Source organism: Cupressus sempervirens, chromosome 5 (genome assembly GCF_028749045.1).
Source record: "Cupressus sempervirens isolate cs-2001-9-10 chromosome 5, ASM2874904v1, whole genome shotgun sequence".
Classification (NCBI taxonomy): Eukaryota; Viridiplantae; Streptophyta; class Pinopsida; order Cupressales; family Cupressaceae; genus Cupressus; species Cupressus sempervirens.
In genome coordinates, this window is record NC_143122.1 from 132823963 (window position 1) to 132842807 (window position 18845).

The 18845-nt window shown below is 35.5% G+C and overlaps 1 protein-coding gene across 1 annotated transcript in view; it reads left to right on the plus strand.

Annotated features, from left to right (window-relative positions):
• The first annotated feature begins 1748 nt into the window (after positions 1 to 1748).
• LOC149554852 (alpha/beta-Hydrolases superfamily protein) overlaps positions 1749 to 18845 on the plus strand; it is a 59693-nt gene continuing 42596 nt past the window's right edge. Inside the window, exons 1-2 of the mRNA XM_089828866.1 lie at positions 1749 to 2152; positions 3143 to 3381. Coding sequence (XP_089684992.1) covers positions 1849 to 2152; positions 3143 to 3381 — 543 coding nt within the window. The 5' untranslated portion in view covers positions 1749 to 1848. The remainder of the gene's footprint in view (positions 2153 to 3142; positions 3382 to 18845) is intronic.

The following is an 18845-nucleotide window of genomic DNA, read 5'->3' on the forward strand; positions in this document are numbered from 1 at the left end:
CTATTAATTTTCAAATATATATCAATCAAATATTATAATATTAATCAAATATTAAAATATCAATCAAATATTAATTAAATGATATTAAATAGTAAATATTAGTATTAAAATTAACTTAATTTTTCTTGACTATTTATTTTATTTATCACAAATACAAATCACTAGTGACAGTTATTTCATAGCATATTTAATCTAATTTTTTTATATTGAAAATGTAGAATGTAAAATGTAACCATTTTGTATATGTATTGGGTATAATTTACTTATTGTTTTTCTCTTGAAAACTTGTATAATCTTGATTAATTAAAGTTATTTTAAAATAGATTAATTTCATATATATATATATATATATAGAGAGAGAGAGAGAGAGAGAGAGAGAGAGAGAGAGAGAGAGAGAGATTGTCAGTTATTTAGTAGTAAAATTAGTATTCTCGTATCACCAACTCTACAAAATAGAATGAACATGACTAGCTAACAAAATAAACATGAAATAAAATGAAATATTTTTAATGATGTCCACGAGACCAATGGTCTAAGGGACCACGAGAAAGATCGATTACAAGCCCATTAATCGGTCTGCTGAAGTTTCTCCAGTCTGTCCCTTCCGTTGTGGATCAACGTAAGTAAGATGGCCCCCTTGTGAAGTCTTGACCCTTCCAAAAGATCTTTTATGTTGTTCACCTGTAAAGTGTCCTTGTATTGGCTGCACATATCCTCGTATGTAGTGCATTCTTTCACATAATGTCACTCTATTTCCACCACCCCTTCATTGCACAACCTTCAAATTCTGTTCTCCCACTCTTCTTTAGGGACCTTCCATCTCCTAATTTCGATCCTCAAACAGTGTGATCCAGACCTCAATTGGGTGATTAATTTTTTTTGCCTTTCCTTTAATCTTGACTCTTAAATACTCTTTGTTGCCGTGTTCGTATGCATCATGGCCTTTTTTCTACCTATCTGAGTTGTCCACATGGCAAACCTGATTTTTTCTACCACCCATTTTTTATTTCTGAGTTGGTTTCTGGGCATTCTTGGTAGTCAATGTTCCATTTGTTGAGCCATTTGTTATTTTGTTTCTTCCACGTCCTCTTTTGACGGTCAAACTCCTCATCAACCACCATCCTAGGCCAGCGATGCACATCCATCCACTTGTTTTAGATAACTCACCAGTCGAATAATTATCGAGGATTCCACTGAAAACATGCCTGCCTTCGACAATAAAATCTTATAGGGAACCGTTGACTTGACTTTGAGGTTAGTGGTAATGAAATATTTTTGTATTCTTATTATTTGTCGCCATTTGTGGTTTGATATGCTGCTCCCCATACCTTGCTGCTATAAAGAACAACTAGAATCACCAACAACCCAAAGAGGGTTTTTTTAGTTTTTCAATCCCAGAGCTCTGCTTTCTTACATCTGTTCTGAAGAAGGTAAGAGACCTTCCACCCCCCTTGCCTTCCACTCCACTTGCATTTTTCTTGATATGCATGTCTCCCACCTTAACCAGCAATGGAAATTGATCCCTAAGTACTTGTATTCTTCCACAATTTCTAAAGCGTTGCCCTTATATATGAGAAACCTGCCTTAGTACTACTTTAGAAGTCCCATAAGCCACGTAACACCAATCATAGTCCCATAAACTACTTAACACCCATCTTAATTCTTCCTCGGAGTCTTGTCGTATTCAAAAAAACCCAAAACAATGTCGTAGATTTTGTTTAACCCCCGAACCTACCCTGTATTCCTTCAACTGCGCCAATTCACAACGTTTAATGAAGTGAATGCTGTTGATTGAGCAATCTTTCATGCGGTCTCTTCCTTCCTTTTTCAAAACATCAACGAGCAATAATGAGCAGGTCGAAGTACAGAAATGTTGCATTGGGTTTAATATCAGAGAGGTTCAAATTTCAATCCACGGCGAAATGGGGTTTTCCCCTCTCCTCGCGTTTTCACAGAAAAATGGCCACACTTGCATACGAGGAAATCGTAATTCCTTCCTTAGAAAGAGAAAAAAATGGAGCGGGTTTAAATGACAGTAACAGTTGCAGGGCAATCATATTGCACGGCCTTATGGGCTCGGGTAGGAACTGGCGGCACTTTTCGCAGCAGCTGGGAGCTTCATTGGTGGAGAAGAGCTCTCAAAGTTCGCCAGGTAGAGAATGGATCATTGGTTTATGCAATTGTTTGTTTGAATTTTACTAGAACTAATTGGCGATACTGGTTTTGATTTTATTTGATATGAAATCAAGGCTGTTGTTAGAAGTGGATCCAGGGATTTGTTTGTTGTATCCCGAGCTTTGCTTTATTCCATGTTCCGGTTTTAATTTTCTTGTCAAGACAGGATTTGATATAGTTTAAATGGGTTTTTTGTTAGCTGAAATTAGTCTTTATTTGGAGAGATTAGCATTTTGGATTAGGATAAATGAAAGATGGATGAGTTTTCTTAATTTGGAGAGGTTAATGTTTTTGGTCAGGAGAAATTCAACTCTTGAATTAGGTGTAATTGCTGTTTTTTTATTTTCTTTTGCTGTTGGAAGACAAACATGCTGAATCTTTGTGCAGTCTGTTGTTGTGTAAAGTTAACAGTACAAAAATAATTTAACTTTTCCAGCTTACATAAATGATTGAAGAGCATCCATTCTGTTAAATTTGTTCCGAGACATGTCCTTTAAGAGTGTCCTGCTTTCCCACAGCAAGACTTGATTTGTGATCTCTGATGAGTTTTTCTGACTCAAACTTTACTGGTAGAGCATAGGTCACTTTGCAATATTTTTTGATTCAAGTGATGGAAGGCTTTCAATTAGGTGAAGTCAGACTTGTCATTTTGAGTTGTGATTGGGGATTGTAATTGGAGCAAATTAGAGGCTTTTTAAAAACGAAATGAAGGTTTCTGTTTTTGGATGGGATCAGCAGTTTATCTTCACTGTGAAATCACGGCTTTTTGAAGGCGGAGTCAGAGATTGCTCTTTTTATTTTCTAGTTAAAATCGTTTTTCTTTCAATTGTTTTTTGTTAGATTTGAATTTATTATTTTATAATATTTTTGTGTAAATGGTTTCTCAACTCTCTAAGATTTCTGGGTCTTGGTAGAATTGGATTATATTTGGTAGAAATGATTTTTTTGTTCTACTTCTGAGATATAGGATGGAGAATGGTTGCATTGGACTTGAGAAACCATGGAAAATCTGCGGGACGTGAAGGATTCAATCGGCCTCATGATATTCCTGCTGCTGCTAGGGATGTAGCGAATTTGATTAAGGTGGAGAAATGGAATTGGCCGTATGTTGTGATTGGTCATTCCATGGGTGGGAAGGTTGCACTTCAATTTGCAGAGAGCTGCGCCCATGGAGAATATGGACAAGATATATCATTGCCAAAACAGGTACTCAATAATTTGCTTCAAATGTTTTCAAAAATAATTTAATTAATCTGAAAAAATTGATGGAAAACATATGGTTCCTAGGCAAGAAAAACCAAGTTTCCCCATTTTGGCAGAGGTCAATTTACAACCAAGAAGAACAGTGCGAATGGAAAATATCAAATAGAATCAAATCTATTCTAAAATCTAATAATAGGACCATGTGGTGTCTATGTGTTTAGTCACAAATGGCTTATGAGTCAAAATACGGATGGCGTTGAGATTGGCCTGGTGGATTACACTTACAGTACGAACAATCAATGCACATTTCATTGATCACATGTTGAATTTCTGTATCTGTAAGATATAACTCTGTCAGGAATTTCCCTTTTCTGTATGCAGATGTCTTAGTGACCTAAGCGGTCTCCCTCCTTATTTTCAAAAGGTATACCTACAAAGCTATTACCCTAATTCTTTATTGCCTGTCTGGACTCTGTAACTGAGATTCTATTAATATAAGGAATGATGGCTTTCCACTTTGAGCAGTGTGCAGGACAATATATGTTTCATAATATATACATTAATATAGACAATCTATAAATTAGTACCATAGTAATGAGACTTGCCGCGAGTCGGGTGAGTCGTCCGAGTCGGCAAGTCAAGTTGCCTCAGCCGGGTCAAAATGACCCGTGACCCTGGCTCGGCGGGTCAACTGAGCTGACTTGCCTGACTCACCTGACTCGCCTGACTGGGCTGACTTGCCTAGGTGACTCGGCTGATTTTTATTTTTTTTGCCTTTGTAGTTACGTAATTGATGTATGTTATGTATGTGATCAAATTACCTTTTATTTTATGATGTTATTGTGTCTTTAATCTTTATTCAATAATGGGTGCATGGAATTAATTTAAATCCAAAAAAATCTCTAAATTTCAAGGGTTTTATCACTTTGCCGAATCACTGCCGAGTCATAGGCAAGTCTGAGCCGGGTCACGAGTCGAGTTACCCTTGCCGAGTCCGAGCCAGGTCCAAGTCGCGTTACTTTGATGTATTATTTTTAGGTAAGTGACTTCTGATATGCCTGTAGAATTCTGTTTGTTGGTCAGGCATTTCCATGGGCCAGCCATATGGCTGTATTGGTTGTAACATGAAACTCACTTCTGTTTCTTTTGTAAGAGCATCAGGTAAAGAATTGTGTTTCCCTAGGATGAGCTGTACTTAAAACTGGTGCTGTGCAAGTAGCTGTTGTCATTATGCATATTGATTTTGATAGGGTTGAACTGGGAAGCGTACCTATATTTGAGACTATGTACCTATATTTTAAAAAATCTATGTAAAATGCACTGAGAGATATCAAATTTTAAAGTATTTAACATTCATAAATAAGAAGAATTCTATTTATTTAAATGACAAGGCACTGGTTGAAACTTAGAATTTGACTTCTTCTCTTGCAATTATGTTTTCTGCAGCTTGTCAGGGCTTGGTTCAACAAACTGTTTAATCAATTCATTCTTTCTTTCATGATGCTTTCCTAAGCAAACTGACCCAACTGTTCATAATGAAATAAATCATTATATTTTCTTGGATTCATAATTTTTAGAAGTGGCCTGTCAAATATACCCACTAGTTTGCTCAAAAGTTTTACTCAGGAAAACCAAAAATTGCTAACAGAGGTATCAGAAATAAACAGAGAAATTGCTGATGTGTACCCTTTTTCAGTAAACCTTTAGTTTTATAGACTTGCTTCAGATCAAATCAATATCTGTGCCCCTTATGATATTATCTTTTAAACAAGATTGTGATACACTGAACAGATTAAACAGCAGTTTAAGCTTTAAGCTCAATCAGGAATATAGAGGTGAACTGTGTTAACGGAGGTAATCAAACTGTACTGAGTGTGCCCAGGTTGAGAGGTTGCTGGCTCTTCCAAATGATGTCTCAATAACTATCCTACACCTTAGAAGTGGCGCAATGTATAAACCCCCAAACCTGCATCCACAGCTCCTTGGTGATTATGAGATTCTGATCTGGCTAAATAGAGATCTACTTGAAATTGTAAGCTTAGGATATGGAGAAACTGTCAGTGGTGTTGACGTCTCACCTGCACAGACTGCTGAGATTTTGTCCCAATGAGCATTCTTTTAATGCTTGAGGTTAAAGATAAGCTTCCATGCCTTCTTTTTCCCACTCCACTTATATATATGCATATACATGCGTGCGCACACACAAACACACACACATATATACATATACATACGTGCTACTTTTCAAGTCAGCCAATTGTAAGGAAACTGACCTAATAAGCTCCTAGCTAGGTCATCCCAGAATGTTAGGAAAGTCATTTAATTCTATTCACCATAGTCAACCATAAATTAAAAAATGCCCTAAACAAAGGTCGGCCTCGAGCTGTTTTATTTAAATTATCAATAATTATCATTTACTAAAATTTATTTATTTTTTAAAGAAAGTAGGGCTTGGCTGACCCAGCAAAATTGGGAACATTACAATCCTATCCTGGAGATTGCTTGTCCTCAAACAATCCACCTCTGCATACCAAAATTGAATGTCAGGGTCCCATATCAACTTCAGAATCACTGCTCTCCCACTCTGCTGCGCTATTCTGAGATAAACATAACTCCATCAAATTTCTTATCAATCTTGGAACAAAGGAGTGTGAATGTTTCTTTTCCCACCTTTATTTAATCACACTGCATAATCATGGTGGTTTCTAGATAAATCTGTAGTTCTTAATGGTCCTTAATCTCAAACAAACCAAATCATCACATCACGACAACTAACTTTTTGCATTGTATTTTATGGACCAATCATTGTCATATATTCTGAGTCATCATTACAAAATGCAATTACTTCCATACCTAAGGTCTGGATTGATGTTGCCCTGGCATTTCTATTTTCTGTCATGGAGAAATGCTCCTTTTTGACACTTTGGGTTCAGATCTTTCTTTTTGCTCTCCTACCAGCACTTGCTAGAGCACTTGCTTCTTGACCTCTTCTTGTGCCACTGCATACATATCATTTTAGTTTTGAACACTGCTGTTGAATATTCCTCTACTTTTCGTATCCATCATGTGTTGTCATAAATTCTTCTTCAACCTAGACTTATCAAATCTGTATATCCCAAATAAATCATAAAAAAGAAATACATATTTAAATTGATCAGACAGCCTTCAAATTTTTTTCAAATCATTTGATGGCTTCAAATGTGCACCTTCTTTATACCACTGTTCCAATCAGAAACTCTCCTTGCAGGGTTGTTTCCCATATCTACTTTTATTTTGTCCATATGTTTGAAACTCAAAATATTCAGTAAGGTTTATATCTTGTCAGATAGCTGGGCCTAAGTTCATATATATCTCATGACATCTAGCCACTTCTTTAGTAGATTCATCTGGTTGACTTCCTAATTTGCATTAGATTCATAGCTTTGTATTTTTATGAAGCTGCATCACCAAGCTCTTCTCACAGGCTGGGAGGAAGGTGGCTCTGATACCACTGAAATATACCCACTAGTTTGCCACAAAATATTTACTCAGAATAACCAAAAATTGCCAACATATATTGTTAGCATGAATGCTGATGCTATCCCTATGGGGGAGTATCCTTGCAGTGCTGGAGACATGATTCAGAGGTTGTGCGTTGCATTCATGACAGAGTCTGTCATTGATGTCAACATGCTAATTATTCTGTGAAGACTTATAGTGAAACAGACAGAGTTTGCCTTTGCGTAGTTCGAGGATTGAAGATCAGCTTGTGTGCACTTGGGAGAATGTTCTAGAGTATGTCTAGATGTTACTGATAAGAGTGCGTACATAAATATGAAGACTGGATAGAGTTATGATGGATTTGGTGAAGGTATCTTTTAGACAGAGTTTCTGGAAAGCGGGTATTATTGTTTGGATTGTCTCCTAATAGAGATAGAATTTGGTCAAATGGACTTGGAGAGAGGTAGAAGACATGTTGAACACATTGTGGTTAATCATGCACATTTAGATGATCAACGAGTGTAGAGCTATGAAGACTGTGAGCTGACAGATTGCTTGTAATTGTGAAAAGATGTAATATTGTAATATAACATGTAATATCTTAAGTTGGTCCTATATTATTATTGTAAATTGGAAAAGCCTCAAGGCTGACTTAATAATTTATTCTAAGACTTAGTATAAAGGAAAGATCATTTCCTTGTGGTAGAATGTGGAATAAGAGTGTGATATGTGGTCATATCTATGTTATTGTATTGTGCGAAGATCTTTCGGACTAGAGAAGTGTTTGGTGCAGTTGAGGCACGATAAGCTTACAAGGAACTGTATTTGGCAAAGAAGTTGCTCGACAATGTTGATGTATACTTGTATTATTCATGAGGATAGTACTAAAGCTGTTTGGACAGTGGGTCACTCTGTCTTCCTATCAACTCCTAATAGGGTTGGCACAACTCTTGACAGGGTTGGAATCTCCTAACAGGGACTCATATGTACTAATCGTATTTCATTGACTTTTAATAGGGTTCATCCTTTCACAAGGAACTTTTATATTAGTACATCATCTTGTGAGTGCCATCCCCATCGGGGTTTTTCCTTTGATAAGGGTCTCCCTAGTTAACAGATCTGTTGTTATTGTGTATGGTTATCTTTTTATGGTTGTTGCATTTTTTGTTTACATATTTCAAAATTAATAAGGATATTGAGAGTTGTTTTAATTACATAACTGAATCCCCCCCAATTATCTTGGTGGATTTTACTTTCTAATGATTGGTATTGTTGATGTGAGTTTTATTCCACAACAATATGTAGAATCAAATGCTTAATGTTTCAAGGAGGAATGCCAAACTCTCAATCCTCTCTTTATATAAGGTCATCTCTCATGCTAAGCTTGCAAAGTAAGATCATGAAATGATTTCAAGGTTCCTTTTTAATCGTGGACTTCACTCAATTTTATGATGTGATATGTTGGTTATCGCAAAGGGACTTACACTATTCATTTAATGGATATCAACTTTTGCCCTTCTAAAGATTTGGCTTTATAATGTACGATGAAAATATAAGTTCTAACTTCCACTTCAACTCCAAATTTAACTTACTTCTACTTCTACCTCTAATTGGGAATGCAAGGAATCATGGATGAACTTGGATTCTACTAGATGCAATCTCGCCAACGACTCCACTCATCTAGTGCAAGCTTCTAAGGAATAGACAAATGATATTCCTATCAATATCCTCTCTTCAATCCCATTATTTGGATGCAAACCAAAGATTGGACATCAATTGAAGTTAAGTTTTTTCATCAGCTCACCACGCAAGGTACTCTTGCAATCCGTAAGAGGCTAGTGGCCTAGATTTGTTTGAGCAATGCAATTGAACATCCACAATGGCTTCCATCCAGCTAAACTACTTCTAACAACACAAAAGAAAATCATAAACTAAGTGAGGAAATATGGATCACCATGCACTAATAGAAACTTGATCACAACAATTCACCATGCAAGGCACAACAATGAAAAGTAGAGCAAATTTGACATTATATAAAAGCAACAATTCTCTAAAAGTCCTCCTTTACAAATGAGGGTGGCACTCCTTATATAGTGAGCTCAAATACAACAGATGGCCAAGACTGATTTGAAATCAAGGGCCCAGATTAATCCACATAAGCCCTAATTAGGGTTTTGTAACCACCTGCTACAAATATTAAATGCTCACCCAATTACAATTAAGCACCACCTTGTGAGCTAATGGAAACATTACATTGCCCCCTTGGACCAATGAAAGAATTCAAATCCATAACAATTGGATAAGGATGAATGACACGTGGAATGATGAGAAGAGAGCCCATTGTAGACAATGTCACCTCATCACTTTGAGAAATCTGTTCCTTATCTTGCAAGGCGGACAACCACTTGTAGATAAAATAAAATATTAAATAATAACTAAAATAGAAAATCCTCATAGACTTTCCCATTTTAAATTTCAAAAAATAATTTAATACAGAATGCAAATTTAATCGAAAAATATTCAATGATTACCATTTATGATTTATTTTCCATTAAATTAAATTTTCATTTATTAAAATCGATGCTTTTTGGATAATTTCAATGCAACAATGGATGAATTAATCAAGTCATTTAAAATCAATCCATGTTTTGCAAAATCAAGGTAAATTTAAATCTTGTCTCTATTTAGAACCCATTTTTGTTTTATATTATTTCTTATTTTCGTCATTTTCTCTCTAATTTAACATTAACAAATGGGTCTTATCTCAATTTTGAAATTAATTTCTTTATAAATATTCAATCCGAGGCATTTAATCCCCCATGCTCCTACATTATTTCTAAGGTTGTTATTGCTTTGAATTTTGGGCCTAATGCCATATATAAAAAGGCCACACACATTTGCAACAAACTTTTTGACACCACCTCCCATTTAAAAGTTCAAAGATCATTGCTCTAAGATTAGACAAAATTAACATAGGTAGAAAATCAAGTTCTAGCTCAAGCTGAGACAACATTAACTTGGGTAGCGAAGCATGTCTTGGCCAAGCTAATGCAACTTTTAATTGGGTAGCGAAACATGTCTCGACCAAACTGAGACAACTTTTACTTGGGTAGTGAAACACGTCTCGGTTAAGCTAAGACGACTTTTACCTGGGTAGTGTAACACATCTAAATGTCCCTACATCTACTGTCCCACTTTAGAGTAATTTAGGCCCCTTCGGCTTACCCTAGCCCTACCTCTTCAAGGCCACTGTTGACATGTTCACCCTTTTTGTGGGAGGTTATTGAAACCACTGCTGACATCCTCGTTTAGGTAGGCATAGGCCCGAAACGAAACCTTTATGTGTGTCGTGAAGGTTACCCCTCTTCAAGGACATTGTCTGCATCCTCGGATGCCTGGAGGCCACTGTGGGCAACCTCGTTTAGGAAGGGCCTTGTCAATAGAGATTTTTGGGCAGGATATCTGGAGTTACGGTATCCGAAGGGTAAATCTACCCACCTAGACCATACTAGCACGCTATTGCTTGATTCTGTATCAATTTGGGCAGGTTGCAGTGCCGGAACGCCTTAAGGCCAATCAGTAGCTATGGTGAGGCCATTGTCGGCAGACAAGTTGGGACAACTTTTACTTGGGTAGTGAAACACGTCTCGGCCAAGTTGGGACAACTTTTAATTGGGTAGTCAAACACGTCTCAGCAAGTTGGGACAACTTTTACTTGGGTAGCGAAACGAGACTCGGCCAAGTTGAGACAACTTTTACTTAGGTAGCAAAACACGTCCCAGCCAAGTTGAGACAACTTTTATTTAGGTAGTGAAAAATGTGAGGCCTCGCCCCGACCCTCCGTAGCCCTAGTTGTTATTTTATTATTTTGATACTCACGACTCGAGATGGTCGAGACACTATCAGATACTTGAACAAATCATATTATTTGTGATGTTGTTTTCAGATATTGATGTCTGTCATTTAATGCTTTATGTATATGTATGTGATGAATTAAGTAAAATGTAGGATTTACACATTGATTTTGGAATCTTTATGATTAAGGATATAAGTAGGATGCAAGAAACCCTGATTTATGTATGTTTCAATTTATGTAAATTTCTGATACGTATATATGTACATGTGATTTTCGGGACTACTGATGTGTGCAATGAGTGTGCAGATATTTTAGTCGAGGAAACCGACGGAGGAACAGAACTGATCTCTATGTGCTAATGTTGGAAACCTTGTTGTTCGTAATTGAAGTATTGTATTGTGAGATGTATGAATGTATCTTTCCGTGTTCAGTAAATGTGAATGTTTCGTAATTATGTTCTGTTAGTGTCGCTTGACACTCGTGAATTGTGTATGCTCTTCAGCGTGCTGATTTGGGGTTAGCTGTGTACCATAGTTACACCACCCTGGGGGACGGGGGGACGGCGAAACGGGGGGACAAGTTTCCGGGACGGGGGGACAGAGGGGCCTTAATTTGGGGACGGCGGGGGGACGGTGGGGGGACGGCGGTAGGGGACAAGAGGGGTGTATATATCTATGCATATGGTATTTAAAAATGTTAGTTATGAAAATATGTATTGCAATATAGGATGTAAAGATGTAAAAGAGTGAATACTTGAAACATTGCATTGAATTGGAACATCGAACATTAAACATAAATAGTTGAATTTGCAAATAGTGAATAGTAGGATGTCCCCCATCCTCGGTGGAGGTGGTGGAATCTAGTGGCACCGCTGGGGACGGGGAGACGAAGTCCCCAAGTCTCCGGTGCGTTGAAGTCTCCGAGACGTCGGGCAAAAAGGGGGGGGACGCGTCCCCGTGTTACTATGCTGTGTACCCTTTGGACCTTAGTTGGTTTAAGTGAGTGTCAGTTTGCTAATTTGTTTGTTAATCGAGTTTAGTCATCCCTAATCCAGATTAGTGCTTAATCTGCTTTTTAGAGTTGTTAATTGGTCCTAATTTTTTCCTAGCTTTTGTTTAGCTCTAAATCTTTTCCTAAGGCTTCAAAACATGGAATAATTATACCCAAGGGGTATGGGTATGGGTTAGGGGTCTTTTCCAACCCCTAAGCCCCTTTTGTTGACTTTGGAGGCCACTCAAAAAGTGTCATTTTACCTTTGTGCGAAAATTACAAGTAGTTATCTTGAGTTGCCTTACCTCACCTCCTTTTAGGGTTTAACCATGGTGTGGGTTGAGTTTGGAGTTTCTAGAATTGTAGGTGGGTGAATATAGTTATTTGCTCCTTTTGGGTGGTTGAGTTGGAGGCTTATTTAGAGACCTTTGTTGGACTAGTTGAGGTTGTTACCCAATCTCTACATTTAGAGAGGAGTTCTTGAAGGTTGAAGCAAGGAAAGGGAAACTCTACTCAAACCTGTTCATTGCCATTACCTCTTTGTGAAGGTTGGGTTTCTCATCTCCCTTGTTCAGATTTTATTCTTGTTTCATGCTTATGCTACCTGGTTGCTGTTTCAATGTTTGTATGTTTGTGGGTATGTTGGGAAGCTTTGAAAACCATGTTATTTTTGGATGATTTCCTTTCATGTTTATGTTTGCAATTTTGAGTTTTTTTTCTTGCATGGGTGTTTTGGTATTACTCACCCTTGGAGAGGGCAGAAGTGACCAATTTTGGGAAAGGTCTGTTTAGTCGAACTCCAACCAGTGTAGAGTCTCTTCTCAGGATGAGAAGAGGGAGAAAGGGTAGGGTGTTATGGGCCCCTACCTGTCAGCACAAACCTTGTATGATTCTGGTATGTTGAAATGGAAGAACGGAAGTTCTTGGTATATAGCCCCGATTGGGCATCTGTTGGTGTTGTGCTTGACTTCTCTTGGTTGGAAGAATCCACCTTTCCCTAGTGTTGATTCATTGTGAATCATATTGTGAAAACCATGTATGAATATGCATGTTCGATTGTCTCTTGGTTATGTTTTGTTGTCACTTGATCAGAATTCTGTTTCCTCCATGGTTCTTGAAATGAGTTGCAGAAAAACATTATAAATCCCTTGATTTTGATCATGAAGAGAATTTGATTAAATTGTTGAAATTTGGGATTGAGATCCTATTGTAAATTGTATTTTAATCTTGATGTAAATGGCAACGAAGCCGGGTTTTCTTCCTGATTCTTTCCCGGCTGAGCCTTTGAATCAGGGTTGCCAATAAAATTGGTGTTTGAGTATATTGCTTGTCATGTTTTTTGATCGTAATTTTAATTTAGATGGATGCATATCAAAATAGGATGAAAATAATGGATATGGTTGATATAATTTAATTCAAGTTTGTTTAAGAAATCAATTTAATCATGCATTGTTGTGACACGATCATTAACTTCATGTTTAATTCCATTCAATTCTACTTCCTTGTATAAATGAGGGAAGGATATGCTCAAAGTATGATCTGTGAATACTCCTACATGAGTTCAGGTGTGAATGGAATGACGAATTTAGTCCTTGGTTTAATCTATTTTTAGATGTGATAGAAAATTGTATTGAATCCTATCTTAATCATCTAATAGATTCAAGAGATGCACTATTAATTTTGTAAGCCATAAGAAACTTTAGGAATTAAAACTTTGGGATAATATTAGCAATATGTTAGCATTTCAATTTTTGATCCAATTTAAAGAAGATTAAATTAATTTTACATATCATCCCTAAGAGAAAATTTCCAAAACACCCACCTACAGGGTGCTGGAAATTGTATGAGAGAAATAATTTATCCTCTTGTTGAGACAGAGAATATTCCTTTTGATCTCTTTAAGAAAATAAAAATATAAAATATATTCTAATTTAAATAATATTTAAATTTGTTATGAGCAATTTTATGGATATCCTAAACATCCTATAACTACCTATAAAACTTTTTGCATTAATGTTTTATTTCCCAATCCCCTAGTTGGGACGCAGCTTTTTGATTGAAGTTGAAAGGACTTATGCTTGCAATGTTTAACAAGTCAGTTTGTCATCATTTAAGATGACGTCACCCCCCCCTGTCCCTCCTTTCTTATTCGCTGGCCATGGCTTTTGGGGTAAAGCGTTTTGAATTTTCGAAAAAAAATTTAATGCAATTTCTTACATGGGCGGCCACCTTGGGCTGAAGTGTTACTGACACAAGGTCAGTACTGGGGCAACGCGCTTTACAAGCGCTTAGGGAAGCGCAGGGGTTGAGGGGAGATCGATGGGACAGGTGGTAGGGTGTAGGGTTAGAGTAGAGTGTAGGTAGAGTTAGGTGTTAAGGGGTGTGGTTAGTAAGTAGGTTAGGGGGTTAGTAGTTAGTGTTAATTTATTTATTTATTTATTTTATTTGAATTAGTTCAGGTTAGCATGTAGTTATAATATAGTGTAATTTATTAAATTGTTGTTATTAGTTTAAAGTTATTAATATTAGCATTATATTAAAGATGTTAGTTTAGTAATGTTATTGAAATAGGAGTTAGTTTTAATTTTATTTAAGTTTTATTTTATTTTAGTTTAGTTTTTATTTAATAATATTAGTTCATTGCTAGTTTATGTTTTACTTAGTTAGTTGTTAATTAGTTTAATTAAATTTAAGAATATGTAGGTTTGTTTAAGTTATAGGTGTTAGTTGATATTTACTTTAGTTTTAATATAAGTTAGTTTTTGATCTATAGTTTTAGGAGTTAATTTTAGTTAGATTTAGTTTAGGTGTTAGGGTATTGTGTTAAGTTAATTTAAATTTTAAGTTATTTTAAATTTTTAGCTTGTTAGTTTGGTGATAAGTAATTTAGTTAGGGTTTAGAATTAAGTTAGTTATATATTAAGTTAGTTTAGTATCAAATTTATATTAAATGTAATATAGTTTAGATTTTAATTTAGTTAGTATTTCTTTTAAATAAATTTATCTTTTTAATATAGTTTAGTTGCAATCATAGTTTTAATTTAGCATAAATCGAATTGTTATCTGAATGGTGATTTTATTTGAATTACAAGGTTAAGTTAAATTTTGTTATAAGCATCATGCTAAATTAATATTAAATTTTAGGTTCTATCATCATGTAAAGTTAGTAAGATTAGATAGTTAATTTTTATGTTAAGATAGTTGAAATATTTAAAGTTAATAAATTATATATATATAATATGTTTTAATTCTAGTTAATTACTTTTCTTTAGCGACTTTTCAATATCGATTAAATTGTAAATCGATAATTGTCTATGAGATTTGTAATTGAACTTGATCTAGTTGAACTTGATTAAAATTTCTTTCTTATAATGTTAACTTTATATGAGATAAAAGATGCTATGTAATAAATGTTAAATCTACCTTAATTATAATGTTATAGAGTAAATTTTAAAATTATTGTTTTAAGATTAATATGAAATGAGGGTAACGTCGATATAATTGTTATATCAAGAGCTTCAGTTTAACAATGTATTCCTCCACAAGAGTTTATAAACTTATGATGTAATTAACTTGAGCATTATATAATTATTATTCAAAAAAAAAATTGTGTGCATGTTTTTGCCCTCGTAGTTTGGGCATGTCAAAACACGTCCCGACCAAGATGAAATTTATACTTAGCCAAATTTAGCTCTTCTTTAGCATCACTCCCAATTTTGCTCCATCTCCCAGAATTAGCCAAGTCCTCGCTTCAACCCAAACAAAAACCCGTTCTTTTTAAATTAATGCCCAATGCCAAAACTTTATAATCCAACCACTACCACTACAACCTAAGCATAAGGTCATGGTTTGAAACATAATCTTTTGAGTGTTGGACAACTAGTGGACAAGGGATATTAGTTGCAATTTACATACAAGACTTACATTATCAAAGATAAGGATGGTTCATTGATTGGTACTGGTCCAAGGACAAGAGGTAATGTATTTCAGTTGAATCCTACTGAGATGACATGGTTAGTTGCTAAGGTGGATGATAGTTGGTTGTGGTATAAGAGATTTCTTCATATCAACTTTGATAACATTGTGAAGGTCAATATTACATTTGTAGTAAGAGATTTGCTTGAGATTTCGAAATCTACTAACATGATGTGTAAGGAGTATGTAATGGCAAAACAGAAGAAAAGCTCATTTCCAAGCAAGAAATTTTCTACATTAGCGAAGTTGGAGATTGAGCACACAGACTTGAGTGGTCCTACAAAGACAAGAGCATTCTATGGTGAAAGATGTTTTAGATTTGATAGAGGAGGAGAGTTTACTTAAAATGATTTTAACAATTTTTGTGAAGATAATGGTATAAAGAGACATCTTTCACCCCCTAAAACATCTGAACAAAATGAGATAACAGAAAGGAGAAATATAACAGTGACAAAAGCAACAAGAGCAATGATGTTTGAGAACAATGTATCTAAGATCTTTTAGAGAGAAGTGGTGAATACAACAATATACATTATGAACAAAATACAAATTAGACAAGGCATTGGTAAGACACCTTATGAACTTTGGTTTGGACATACACCCTCAGTAAAGTATTTTGGAATCTTTGGAAGAAAATGTTACATTAAAAGAGATGATGATATTCGAAAGCTTGATTTAAAAAGTGATAAAGGAATGTTTCTTGGATATTCATTAAGAAGTAAGGCATATAGATGCTTTAATCAAAGAACTAAGACTATTGTTAAGAGCGCAAATGTGAGAGTTGATGAAAAGTTTAGAATTCAGGAAAGGATACTTGATTACAATTTTGATGAAGAGACTAATACAAGGCCTAACAGATTATTTTGTGAGACTGACATTGATTAGCAGAATGAAATTCAAAGAGAAGCACTGAGAGAAGACCAAAGAGAAGAACTAAGATCTAAACCTAGAGCTGAAATTAGAGTTGAAGCAGCGACACCTAACAGAAACTTGATAAAGAATCACTCTGCTGAATAGATCATTGGAGGAAGGACAGAGGAGTTATGATAATAAACATGGTACAAGAAGAAGTATGTTTAATTTCTCAGGCTGAACCTCAAAATGTTGATGAAGCTAGTAAAGATGATTTTTGGATTAAAGCTATGAAAGAAGAATTAGAGCAGATTGAGAAAAACAATATATGGGAATTGGTTCCTAGACCTAAGGATAAGAATGTTATTGGAACTAAATGGATATTTAGAAACAAGACGAATGAGCAAGGTGAGGTTGTAAGAAACAAAGCAATATTGGTATGTAAAGGTTATTCACAACAAGAAGGAATCAATTTTGAGGAAACATTTGCACTTGTTGCTAGATTAGAAGCAATGAGAATGTTTTTGGCATATGTAGCTAACAAGAACTTTATAGTTTATCAAACGGATGTCAAATCAACTTTTCTAAGAGGTGAACTAGAAGAAGAGGTATACATTGAGCAACTTGATGGTTTTTCTTTGACAAATAAAGAGGATATGGTTTGCAGATTGAAGAAAACATTGTATGGATTGAAACGAGCACCTAGAGCTTGATATGCGAGATTGGATAAGTATCTGATAAGTTTGAGATTTGTAAAAGGTAATGCTGAAAGTAACTTATATTTGAAAAAGATTGACAGTGGCTTTGATTGTTGAGGTATTTGTGGATGACATAATCTTTGGAGGAAACGATGAAGCAAGGCATTTGCAGAAGAAATGAAGAAAGAGTTTGAGATGAGTATGATTGGTGAGATGAAGTATTTCTTGGGATTTCAGATTGTCAGAACAAAGATGGTATTTTCATATCACAAGCAACGCATCTGAAAGACTTGTTGAAGAGATTTGGTTTGGAAAGTTGTAAACATGTTGGAACACCTATGCTAACTGGACATAAGTTATCTAGCAAAGATGAAACCCCTACTATTGAGCAGAAAAAGTACAAATTTGTGATTGGTGGATTACAATATTTGACACATAGTAGGCCTGATATAGCTAATGCAATTGGAATTGTGGCAAGATTTCGAGTAGATCCTAAAAAGTCACATTATGTAGTAGTATAGAGGATTTTCACATATTTAAAGGGTAAACCTGATTATGGACTATTGTATGACAGATCAAATGACTTCACTTTATGTGCATACAGTGATGCAGATTGGGCAAGAAGTGTAGATGACAAAAAAAGTACTAGTGGTTGAGCATTTTTCTTGGGAGGAAGATTGGTTTCTTGGCTAGGTAAGAAATAGACCAGTATTTCATAGAGTACGATAGAGCAAAGTATGTAGCAGCAACAAACAATTGTAATTAGATTACATGGATGAAACAAATGCTGAAAGACATTGGGATTGAGTTTACAGAGCTTGTTATCATACATTGTGATAACACAAGTACAATGAGTATGTCAAAGAATCCAATGTTACTTTCAAAGACAAAGCATATATCTATTGTGTATTACTTTTTGAGAGAGAAGTTGTAGAGAAAGAGATAAAATTGGAGTATGCTAGCACAAAGGAGCGGATAGCAAACATATTTACAAAACCATTGACGAAGGACACATTTGAGTACTTGAAAGGTATGCTTGGGGTTATGAGCCAACCTACTTTTGAGTAGTTGATGTAGAGATTGCATTAGTCTTGTGGTAACAGAGCACTATTTCTTTTATTTTGACTGGATGCTTGATGCTTCCTCTATGGAGGAGTATCTATGTTTGAGCTGAGTCATTAAGGACTCTTGGTAACTGATACTTAATAGTGTCTTTGGACACTTGAGCTTATTGCAGATCTTATGCAGAGAATTGACATAATGATACCTTTGTCATTGATGTCAATGGGGGAGAGTAATACATGAAAAACATCCTTGTATATTGATTGATATCAATGGGGGAGAGATGCACATGAAAAACATCCTTTGATATGCATGTTTAGAGATATCTTATGGGGCAGAGTAACACATGAAATATCCTTACATGCTGATTAATGTCAATGAGGGAGAGATATTGCTGAAAGAGAGATTTGAGGATGCTAATGTATGGGGGAGATTAACACCTTCCTTCTTGTGCATGATGGTTGCAGTATAGTTGACATTCATGGTTAGCATGAATGAGGGAGCAGTTTTGTTGATGCGAGTTTTGTATCACTTACATAACATATTAGTAATTG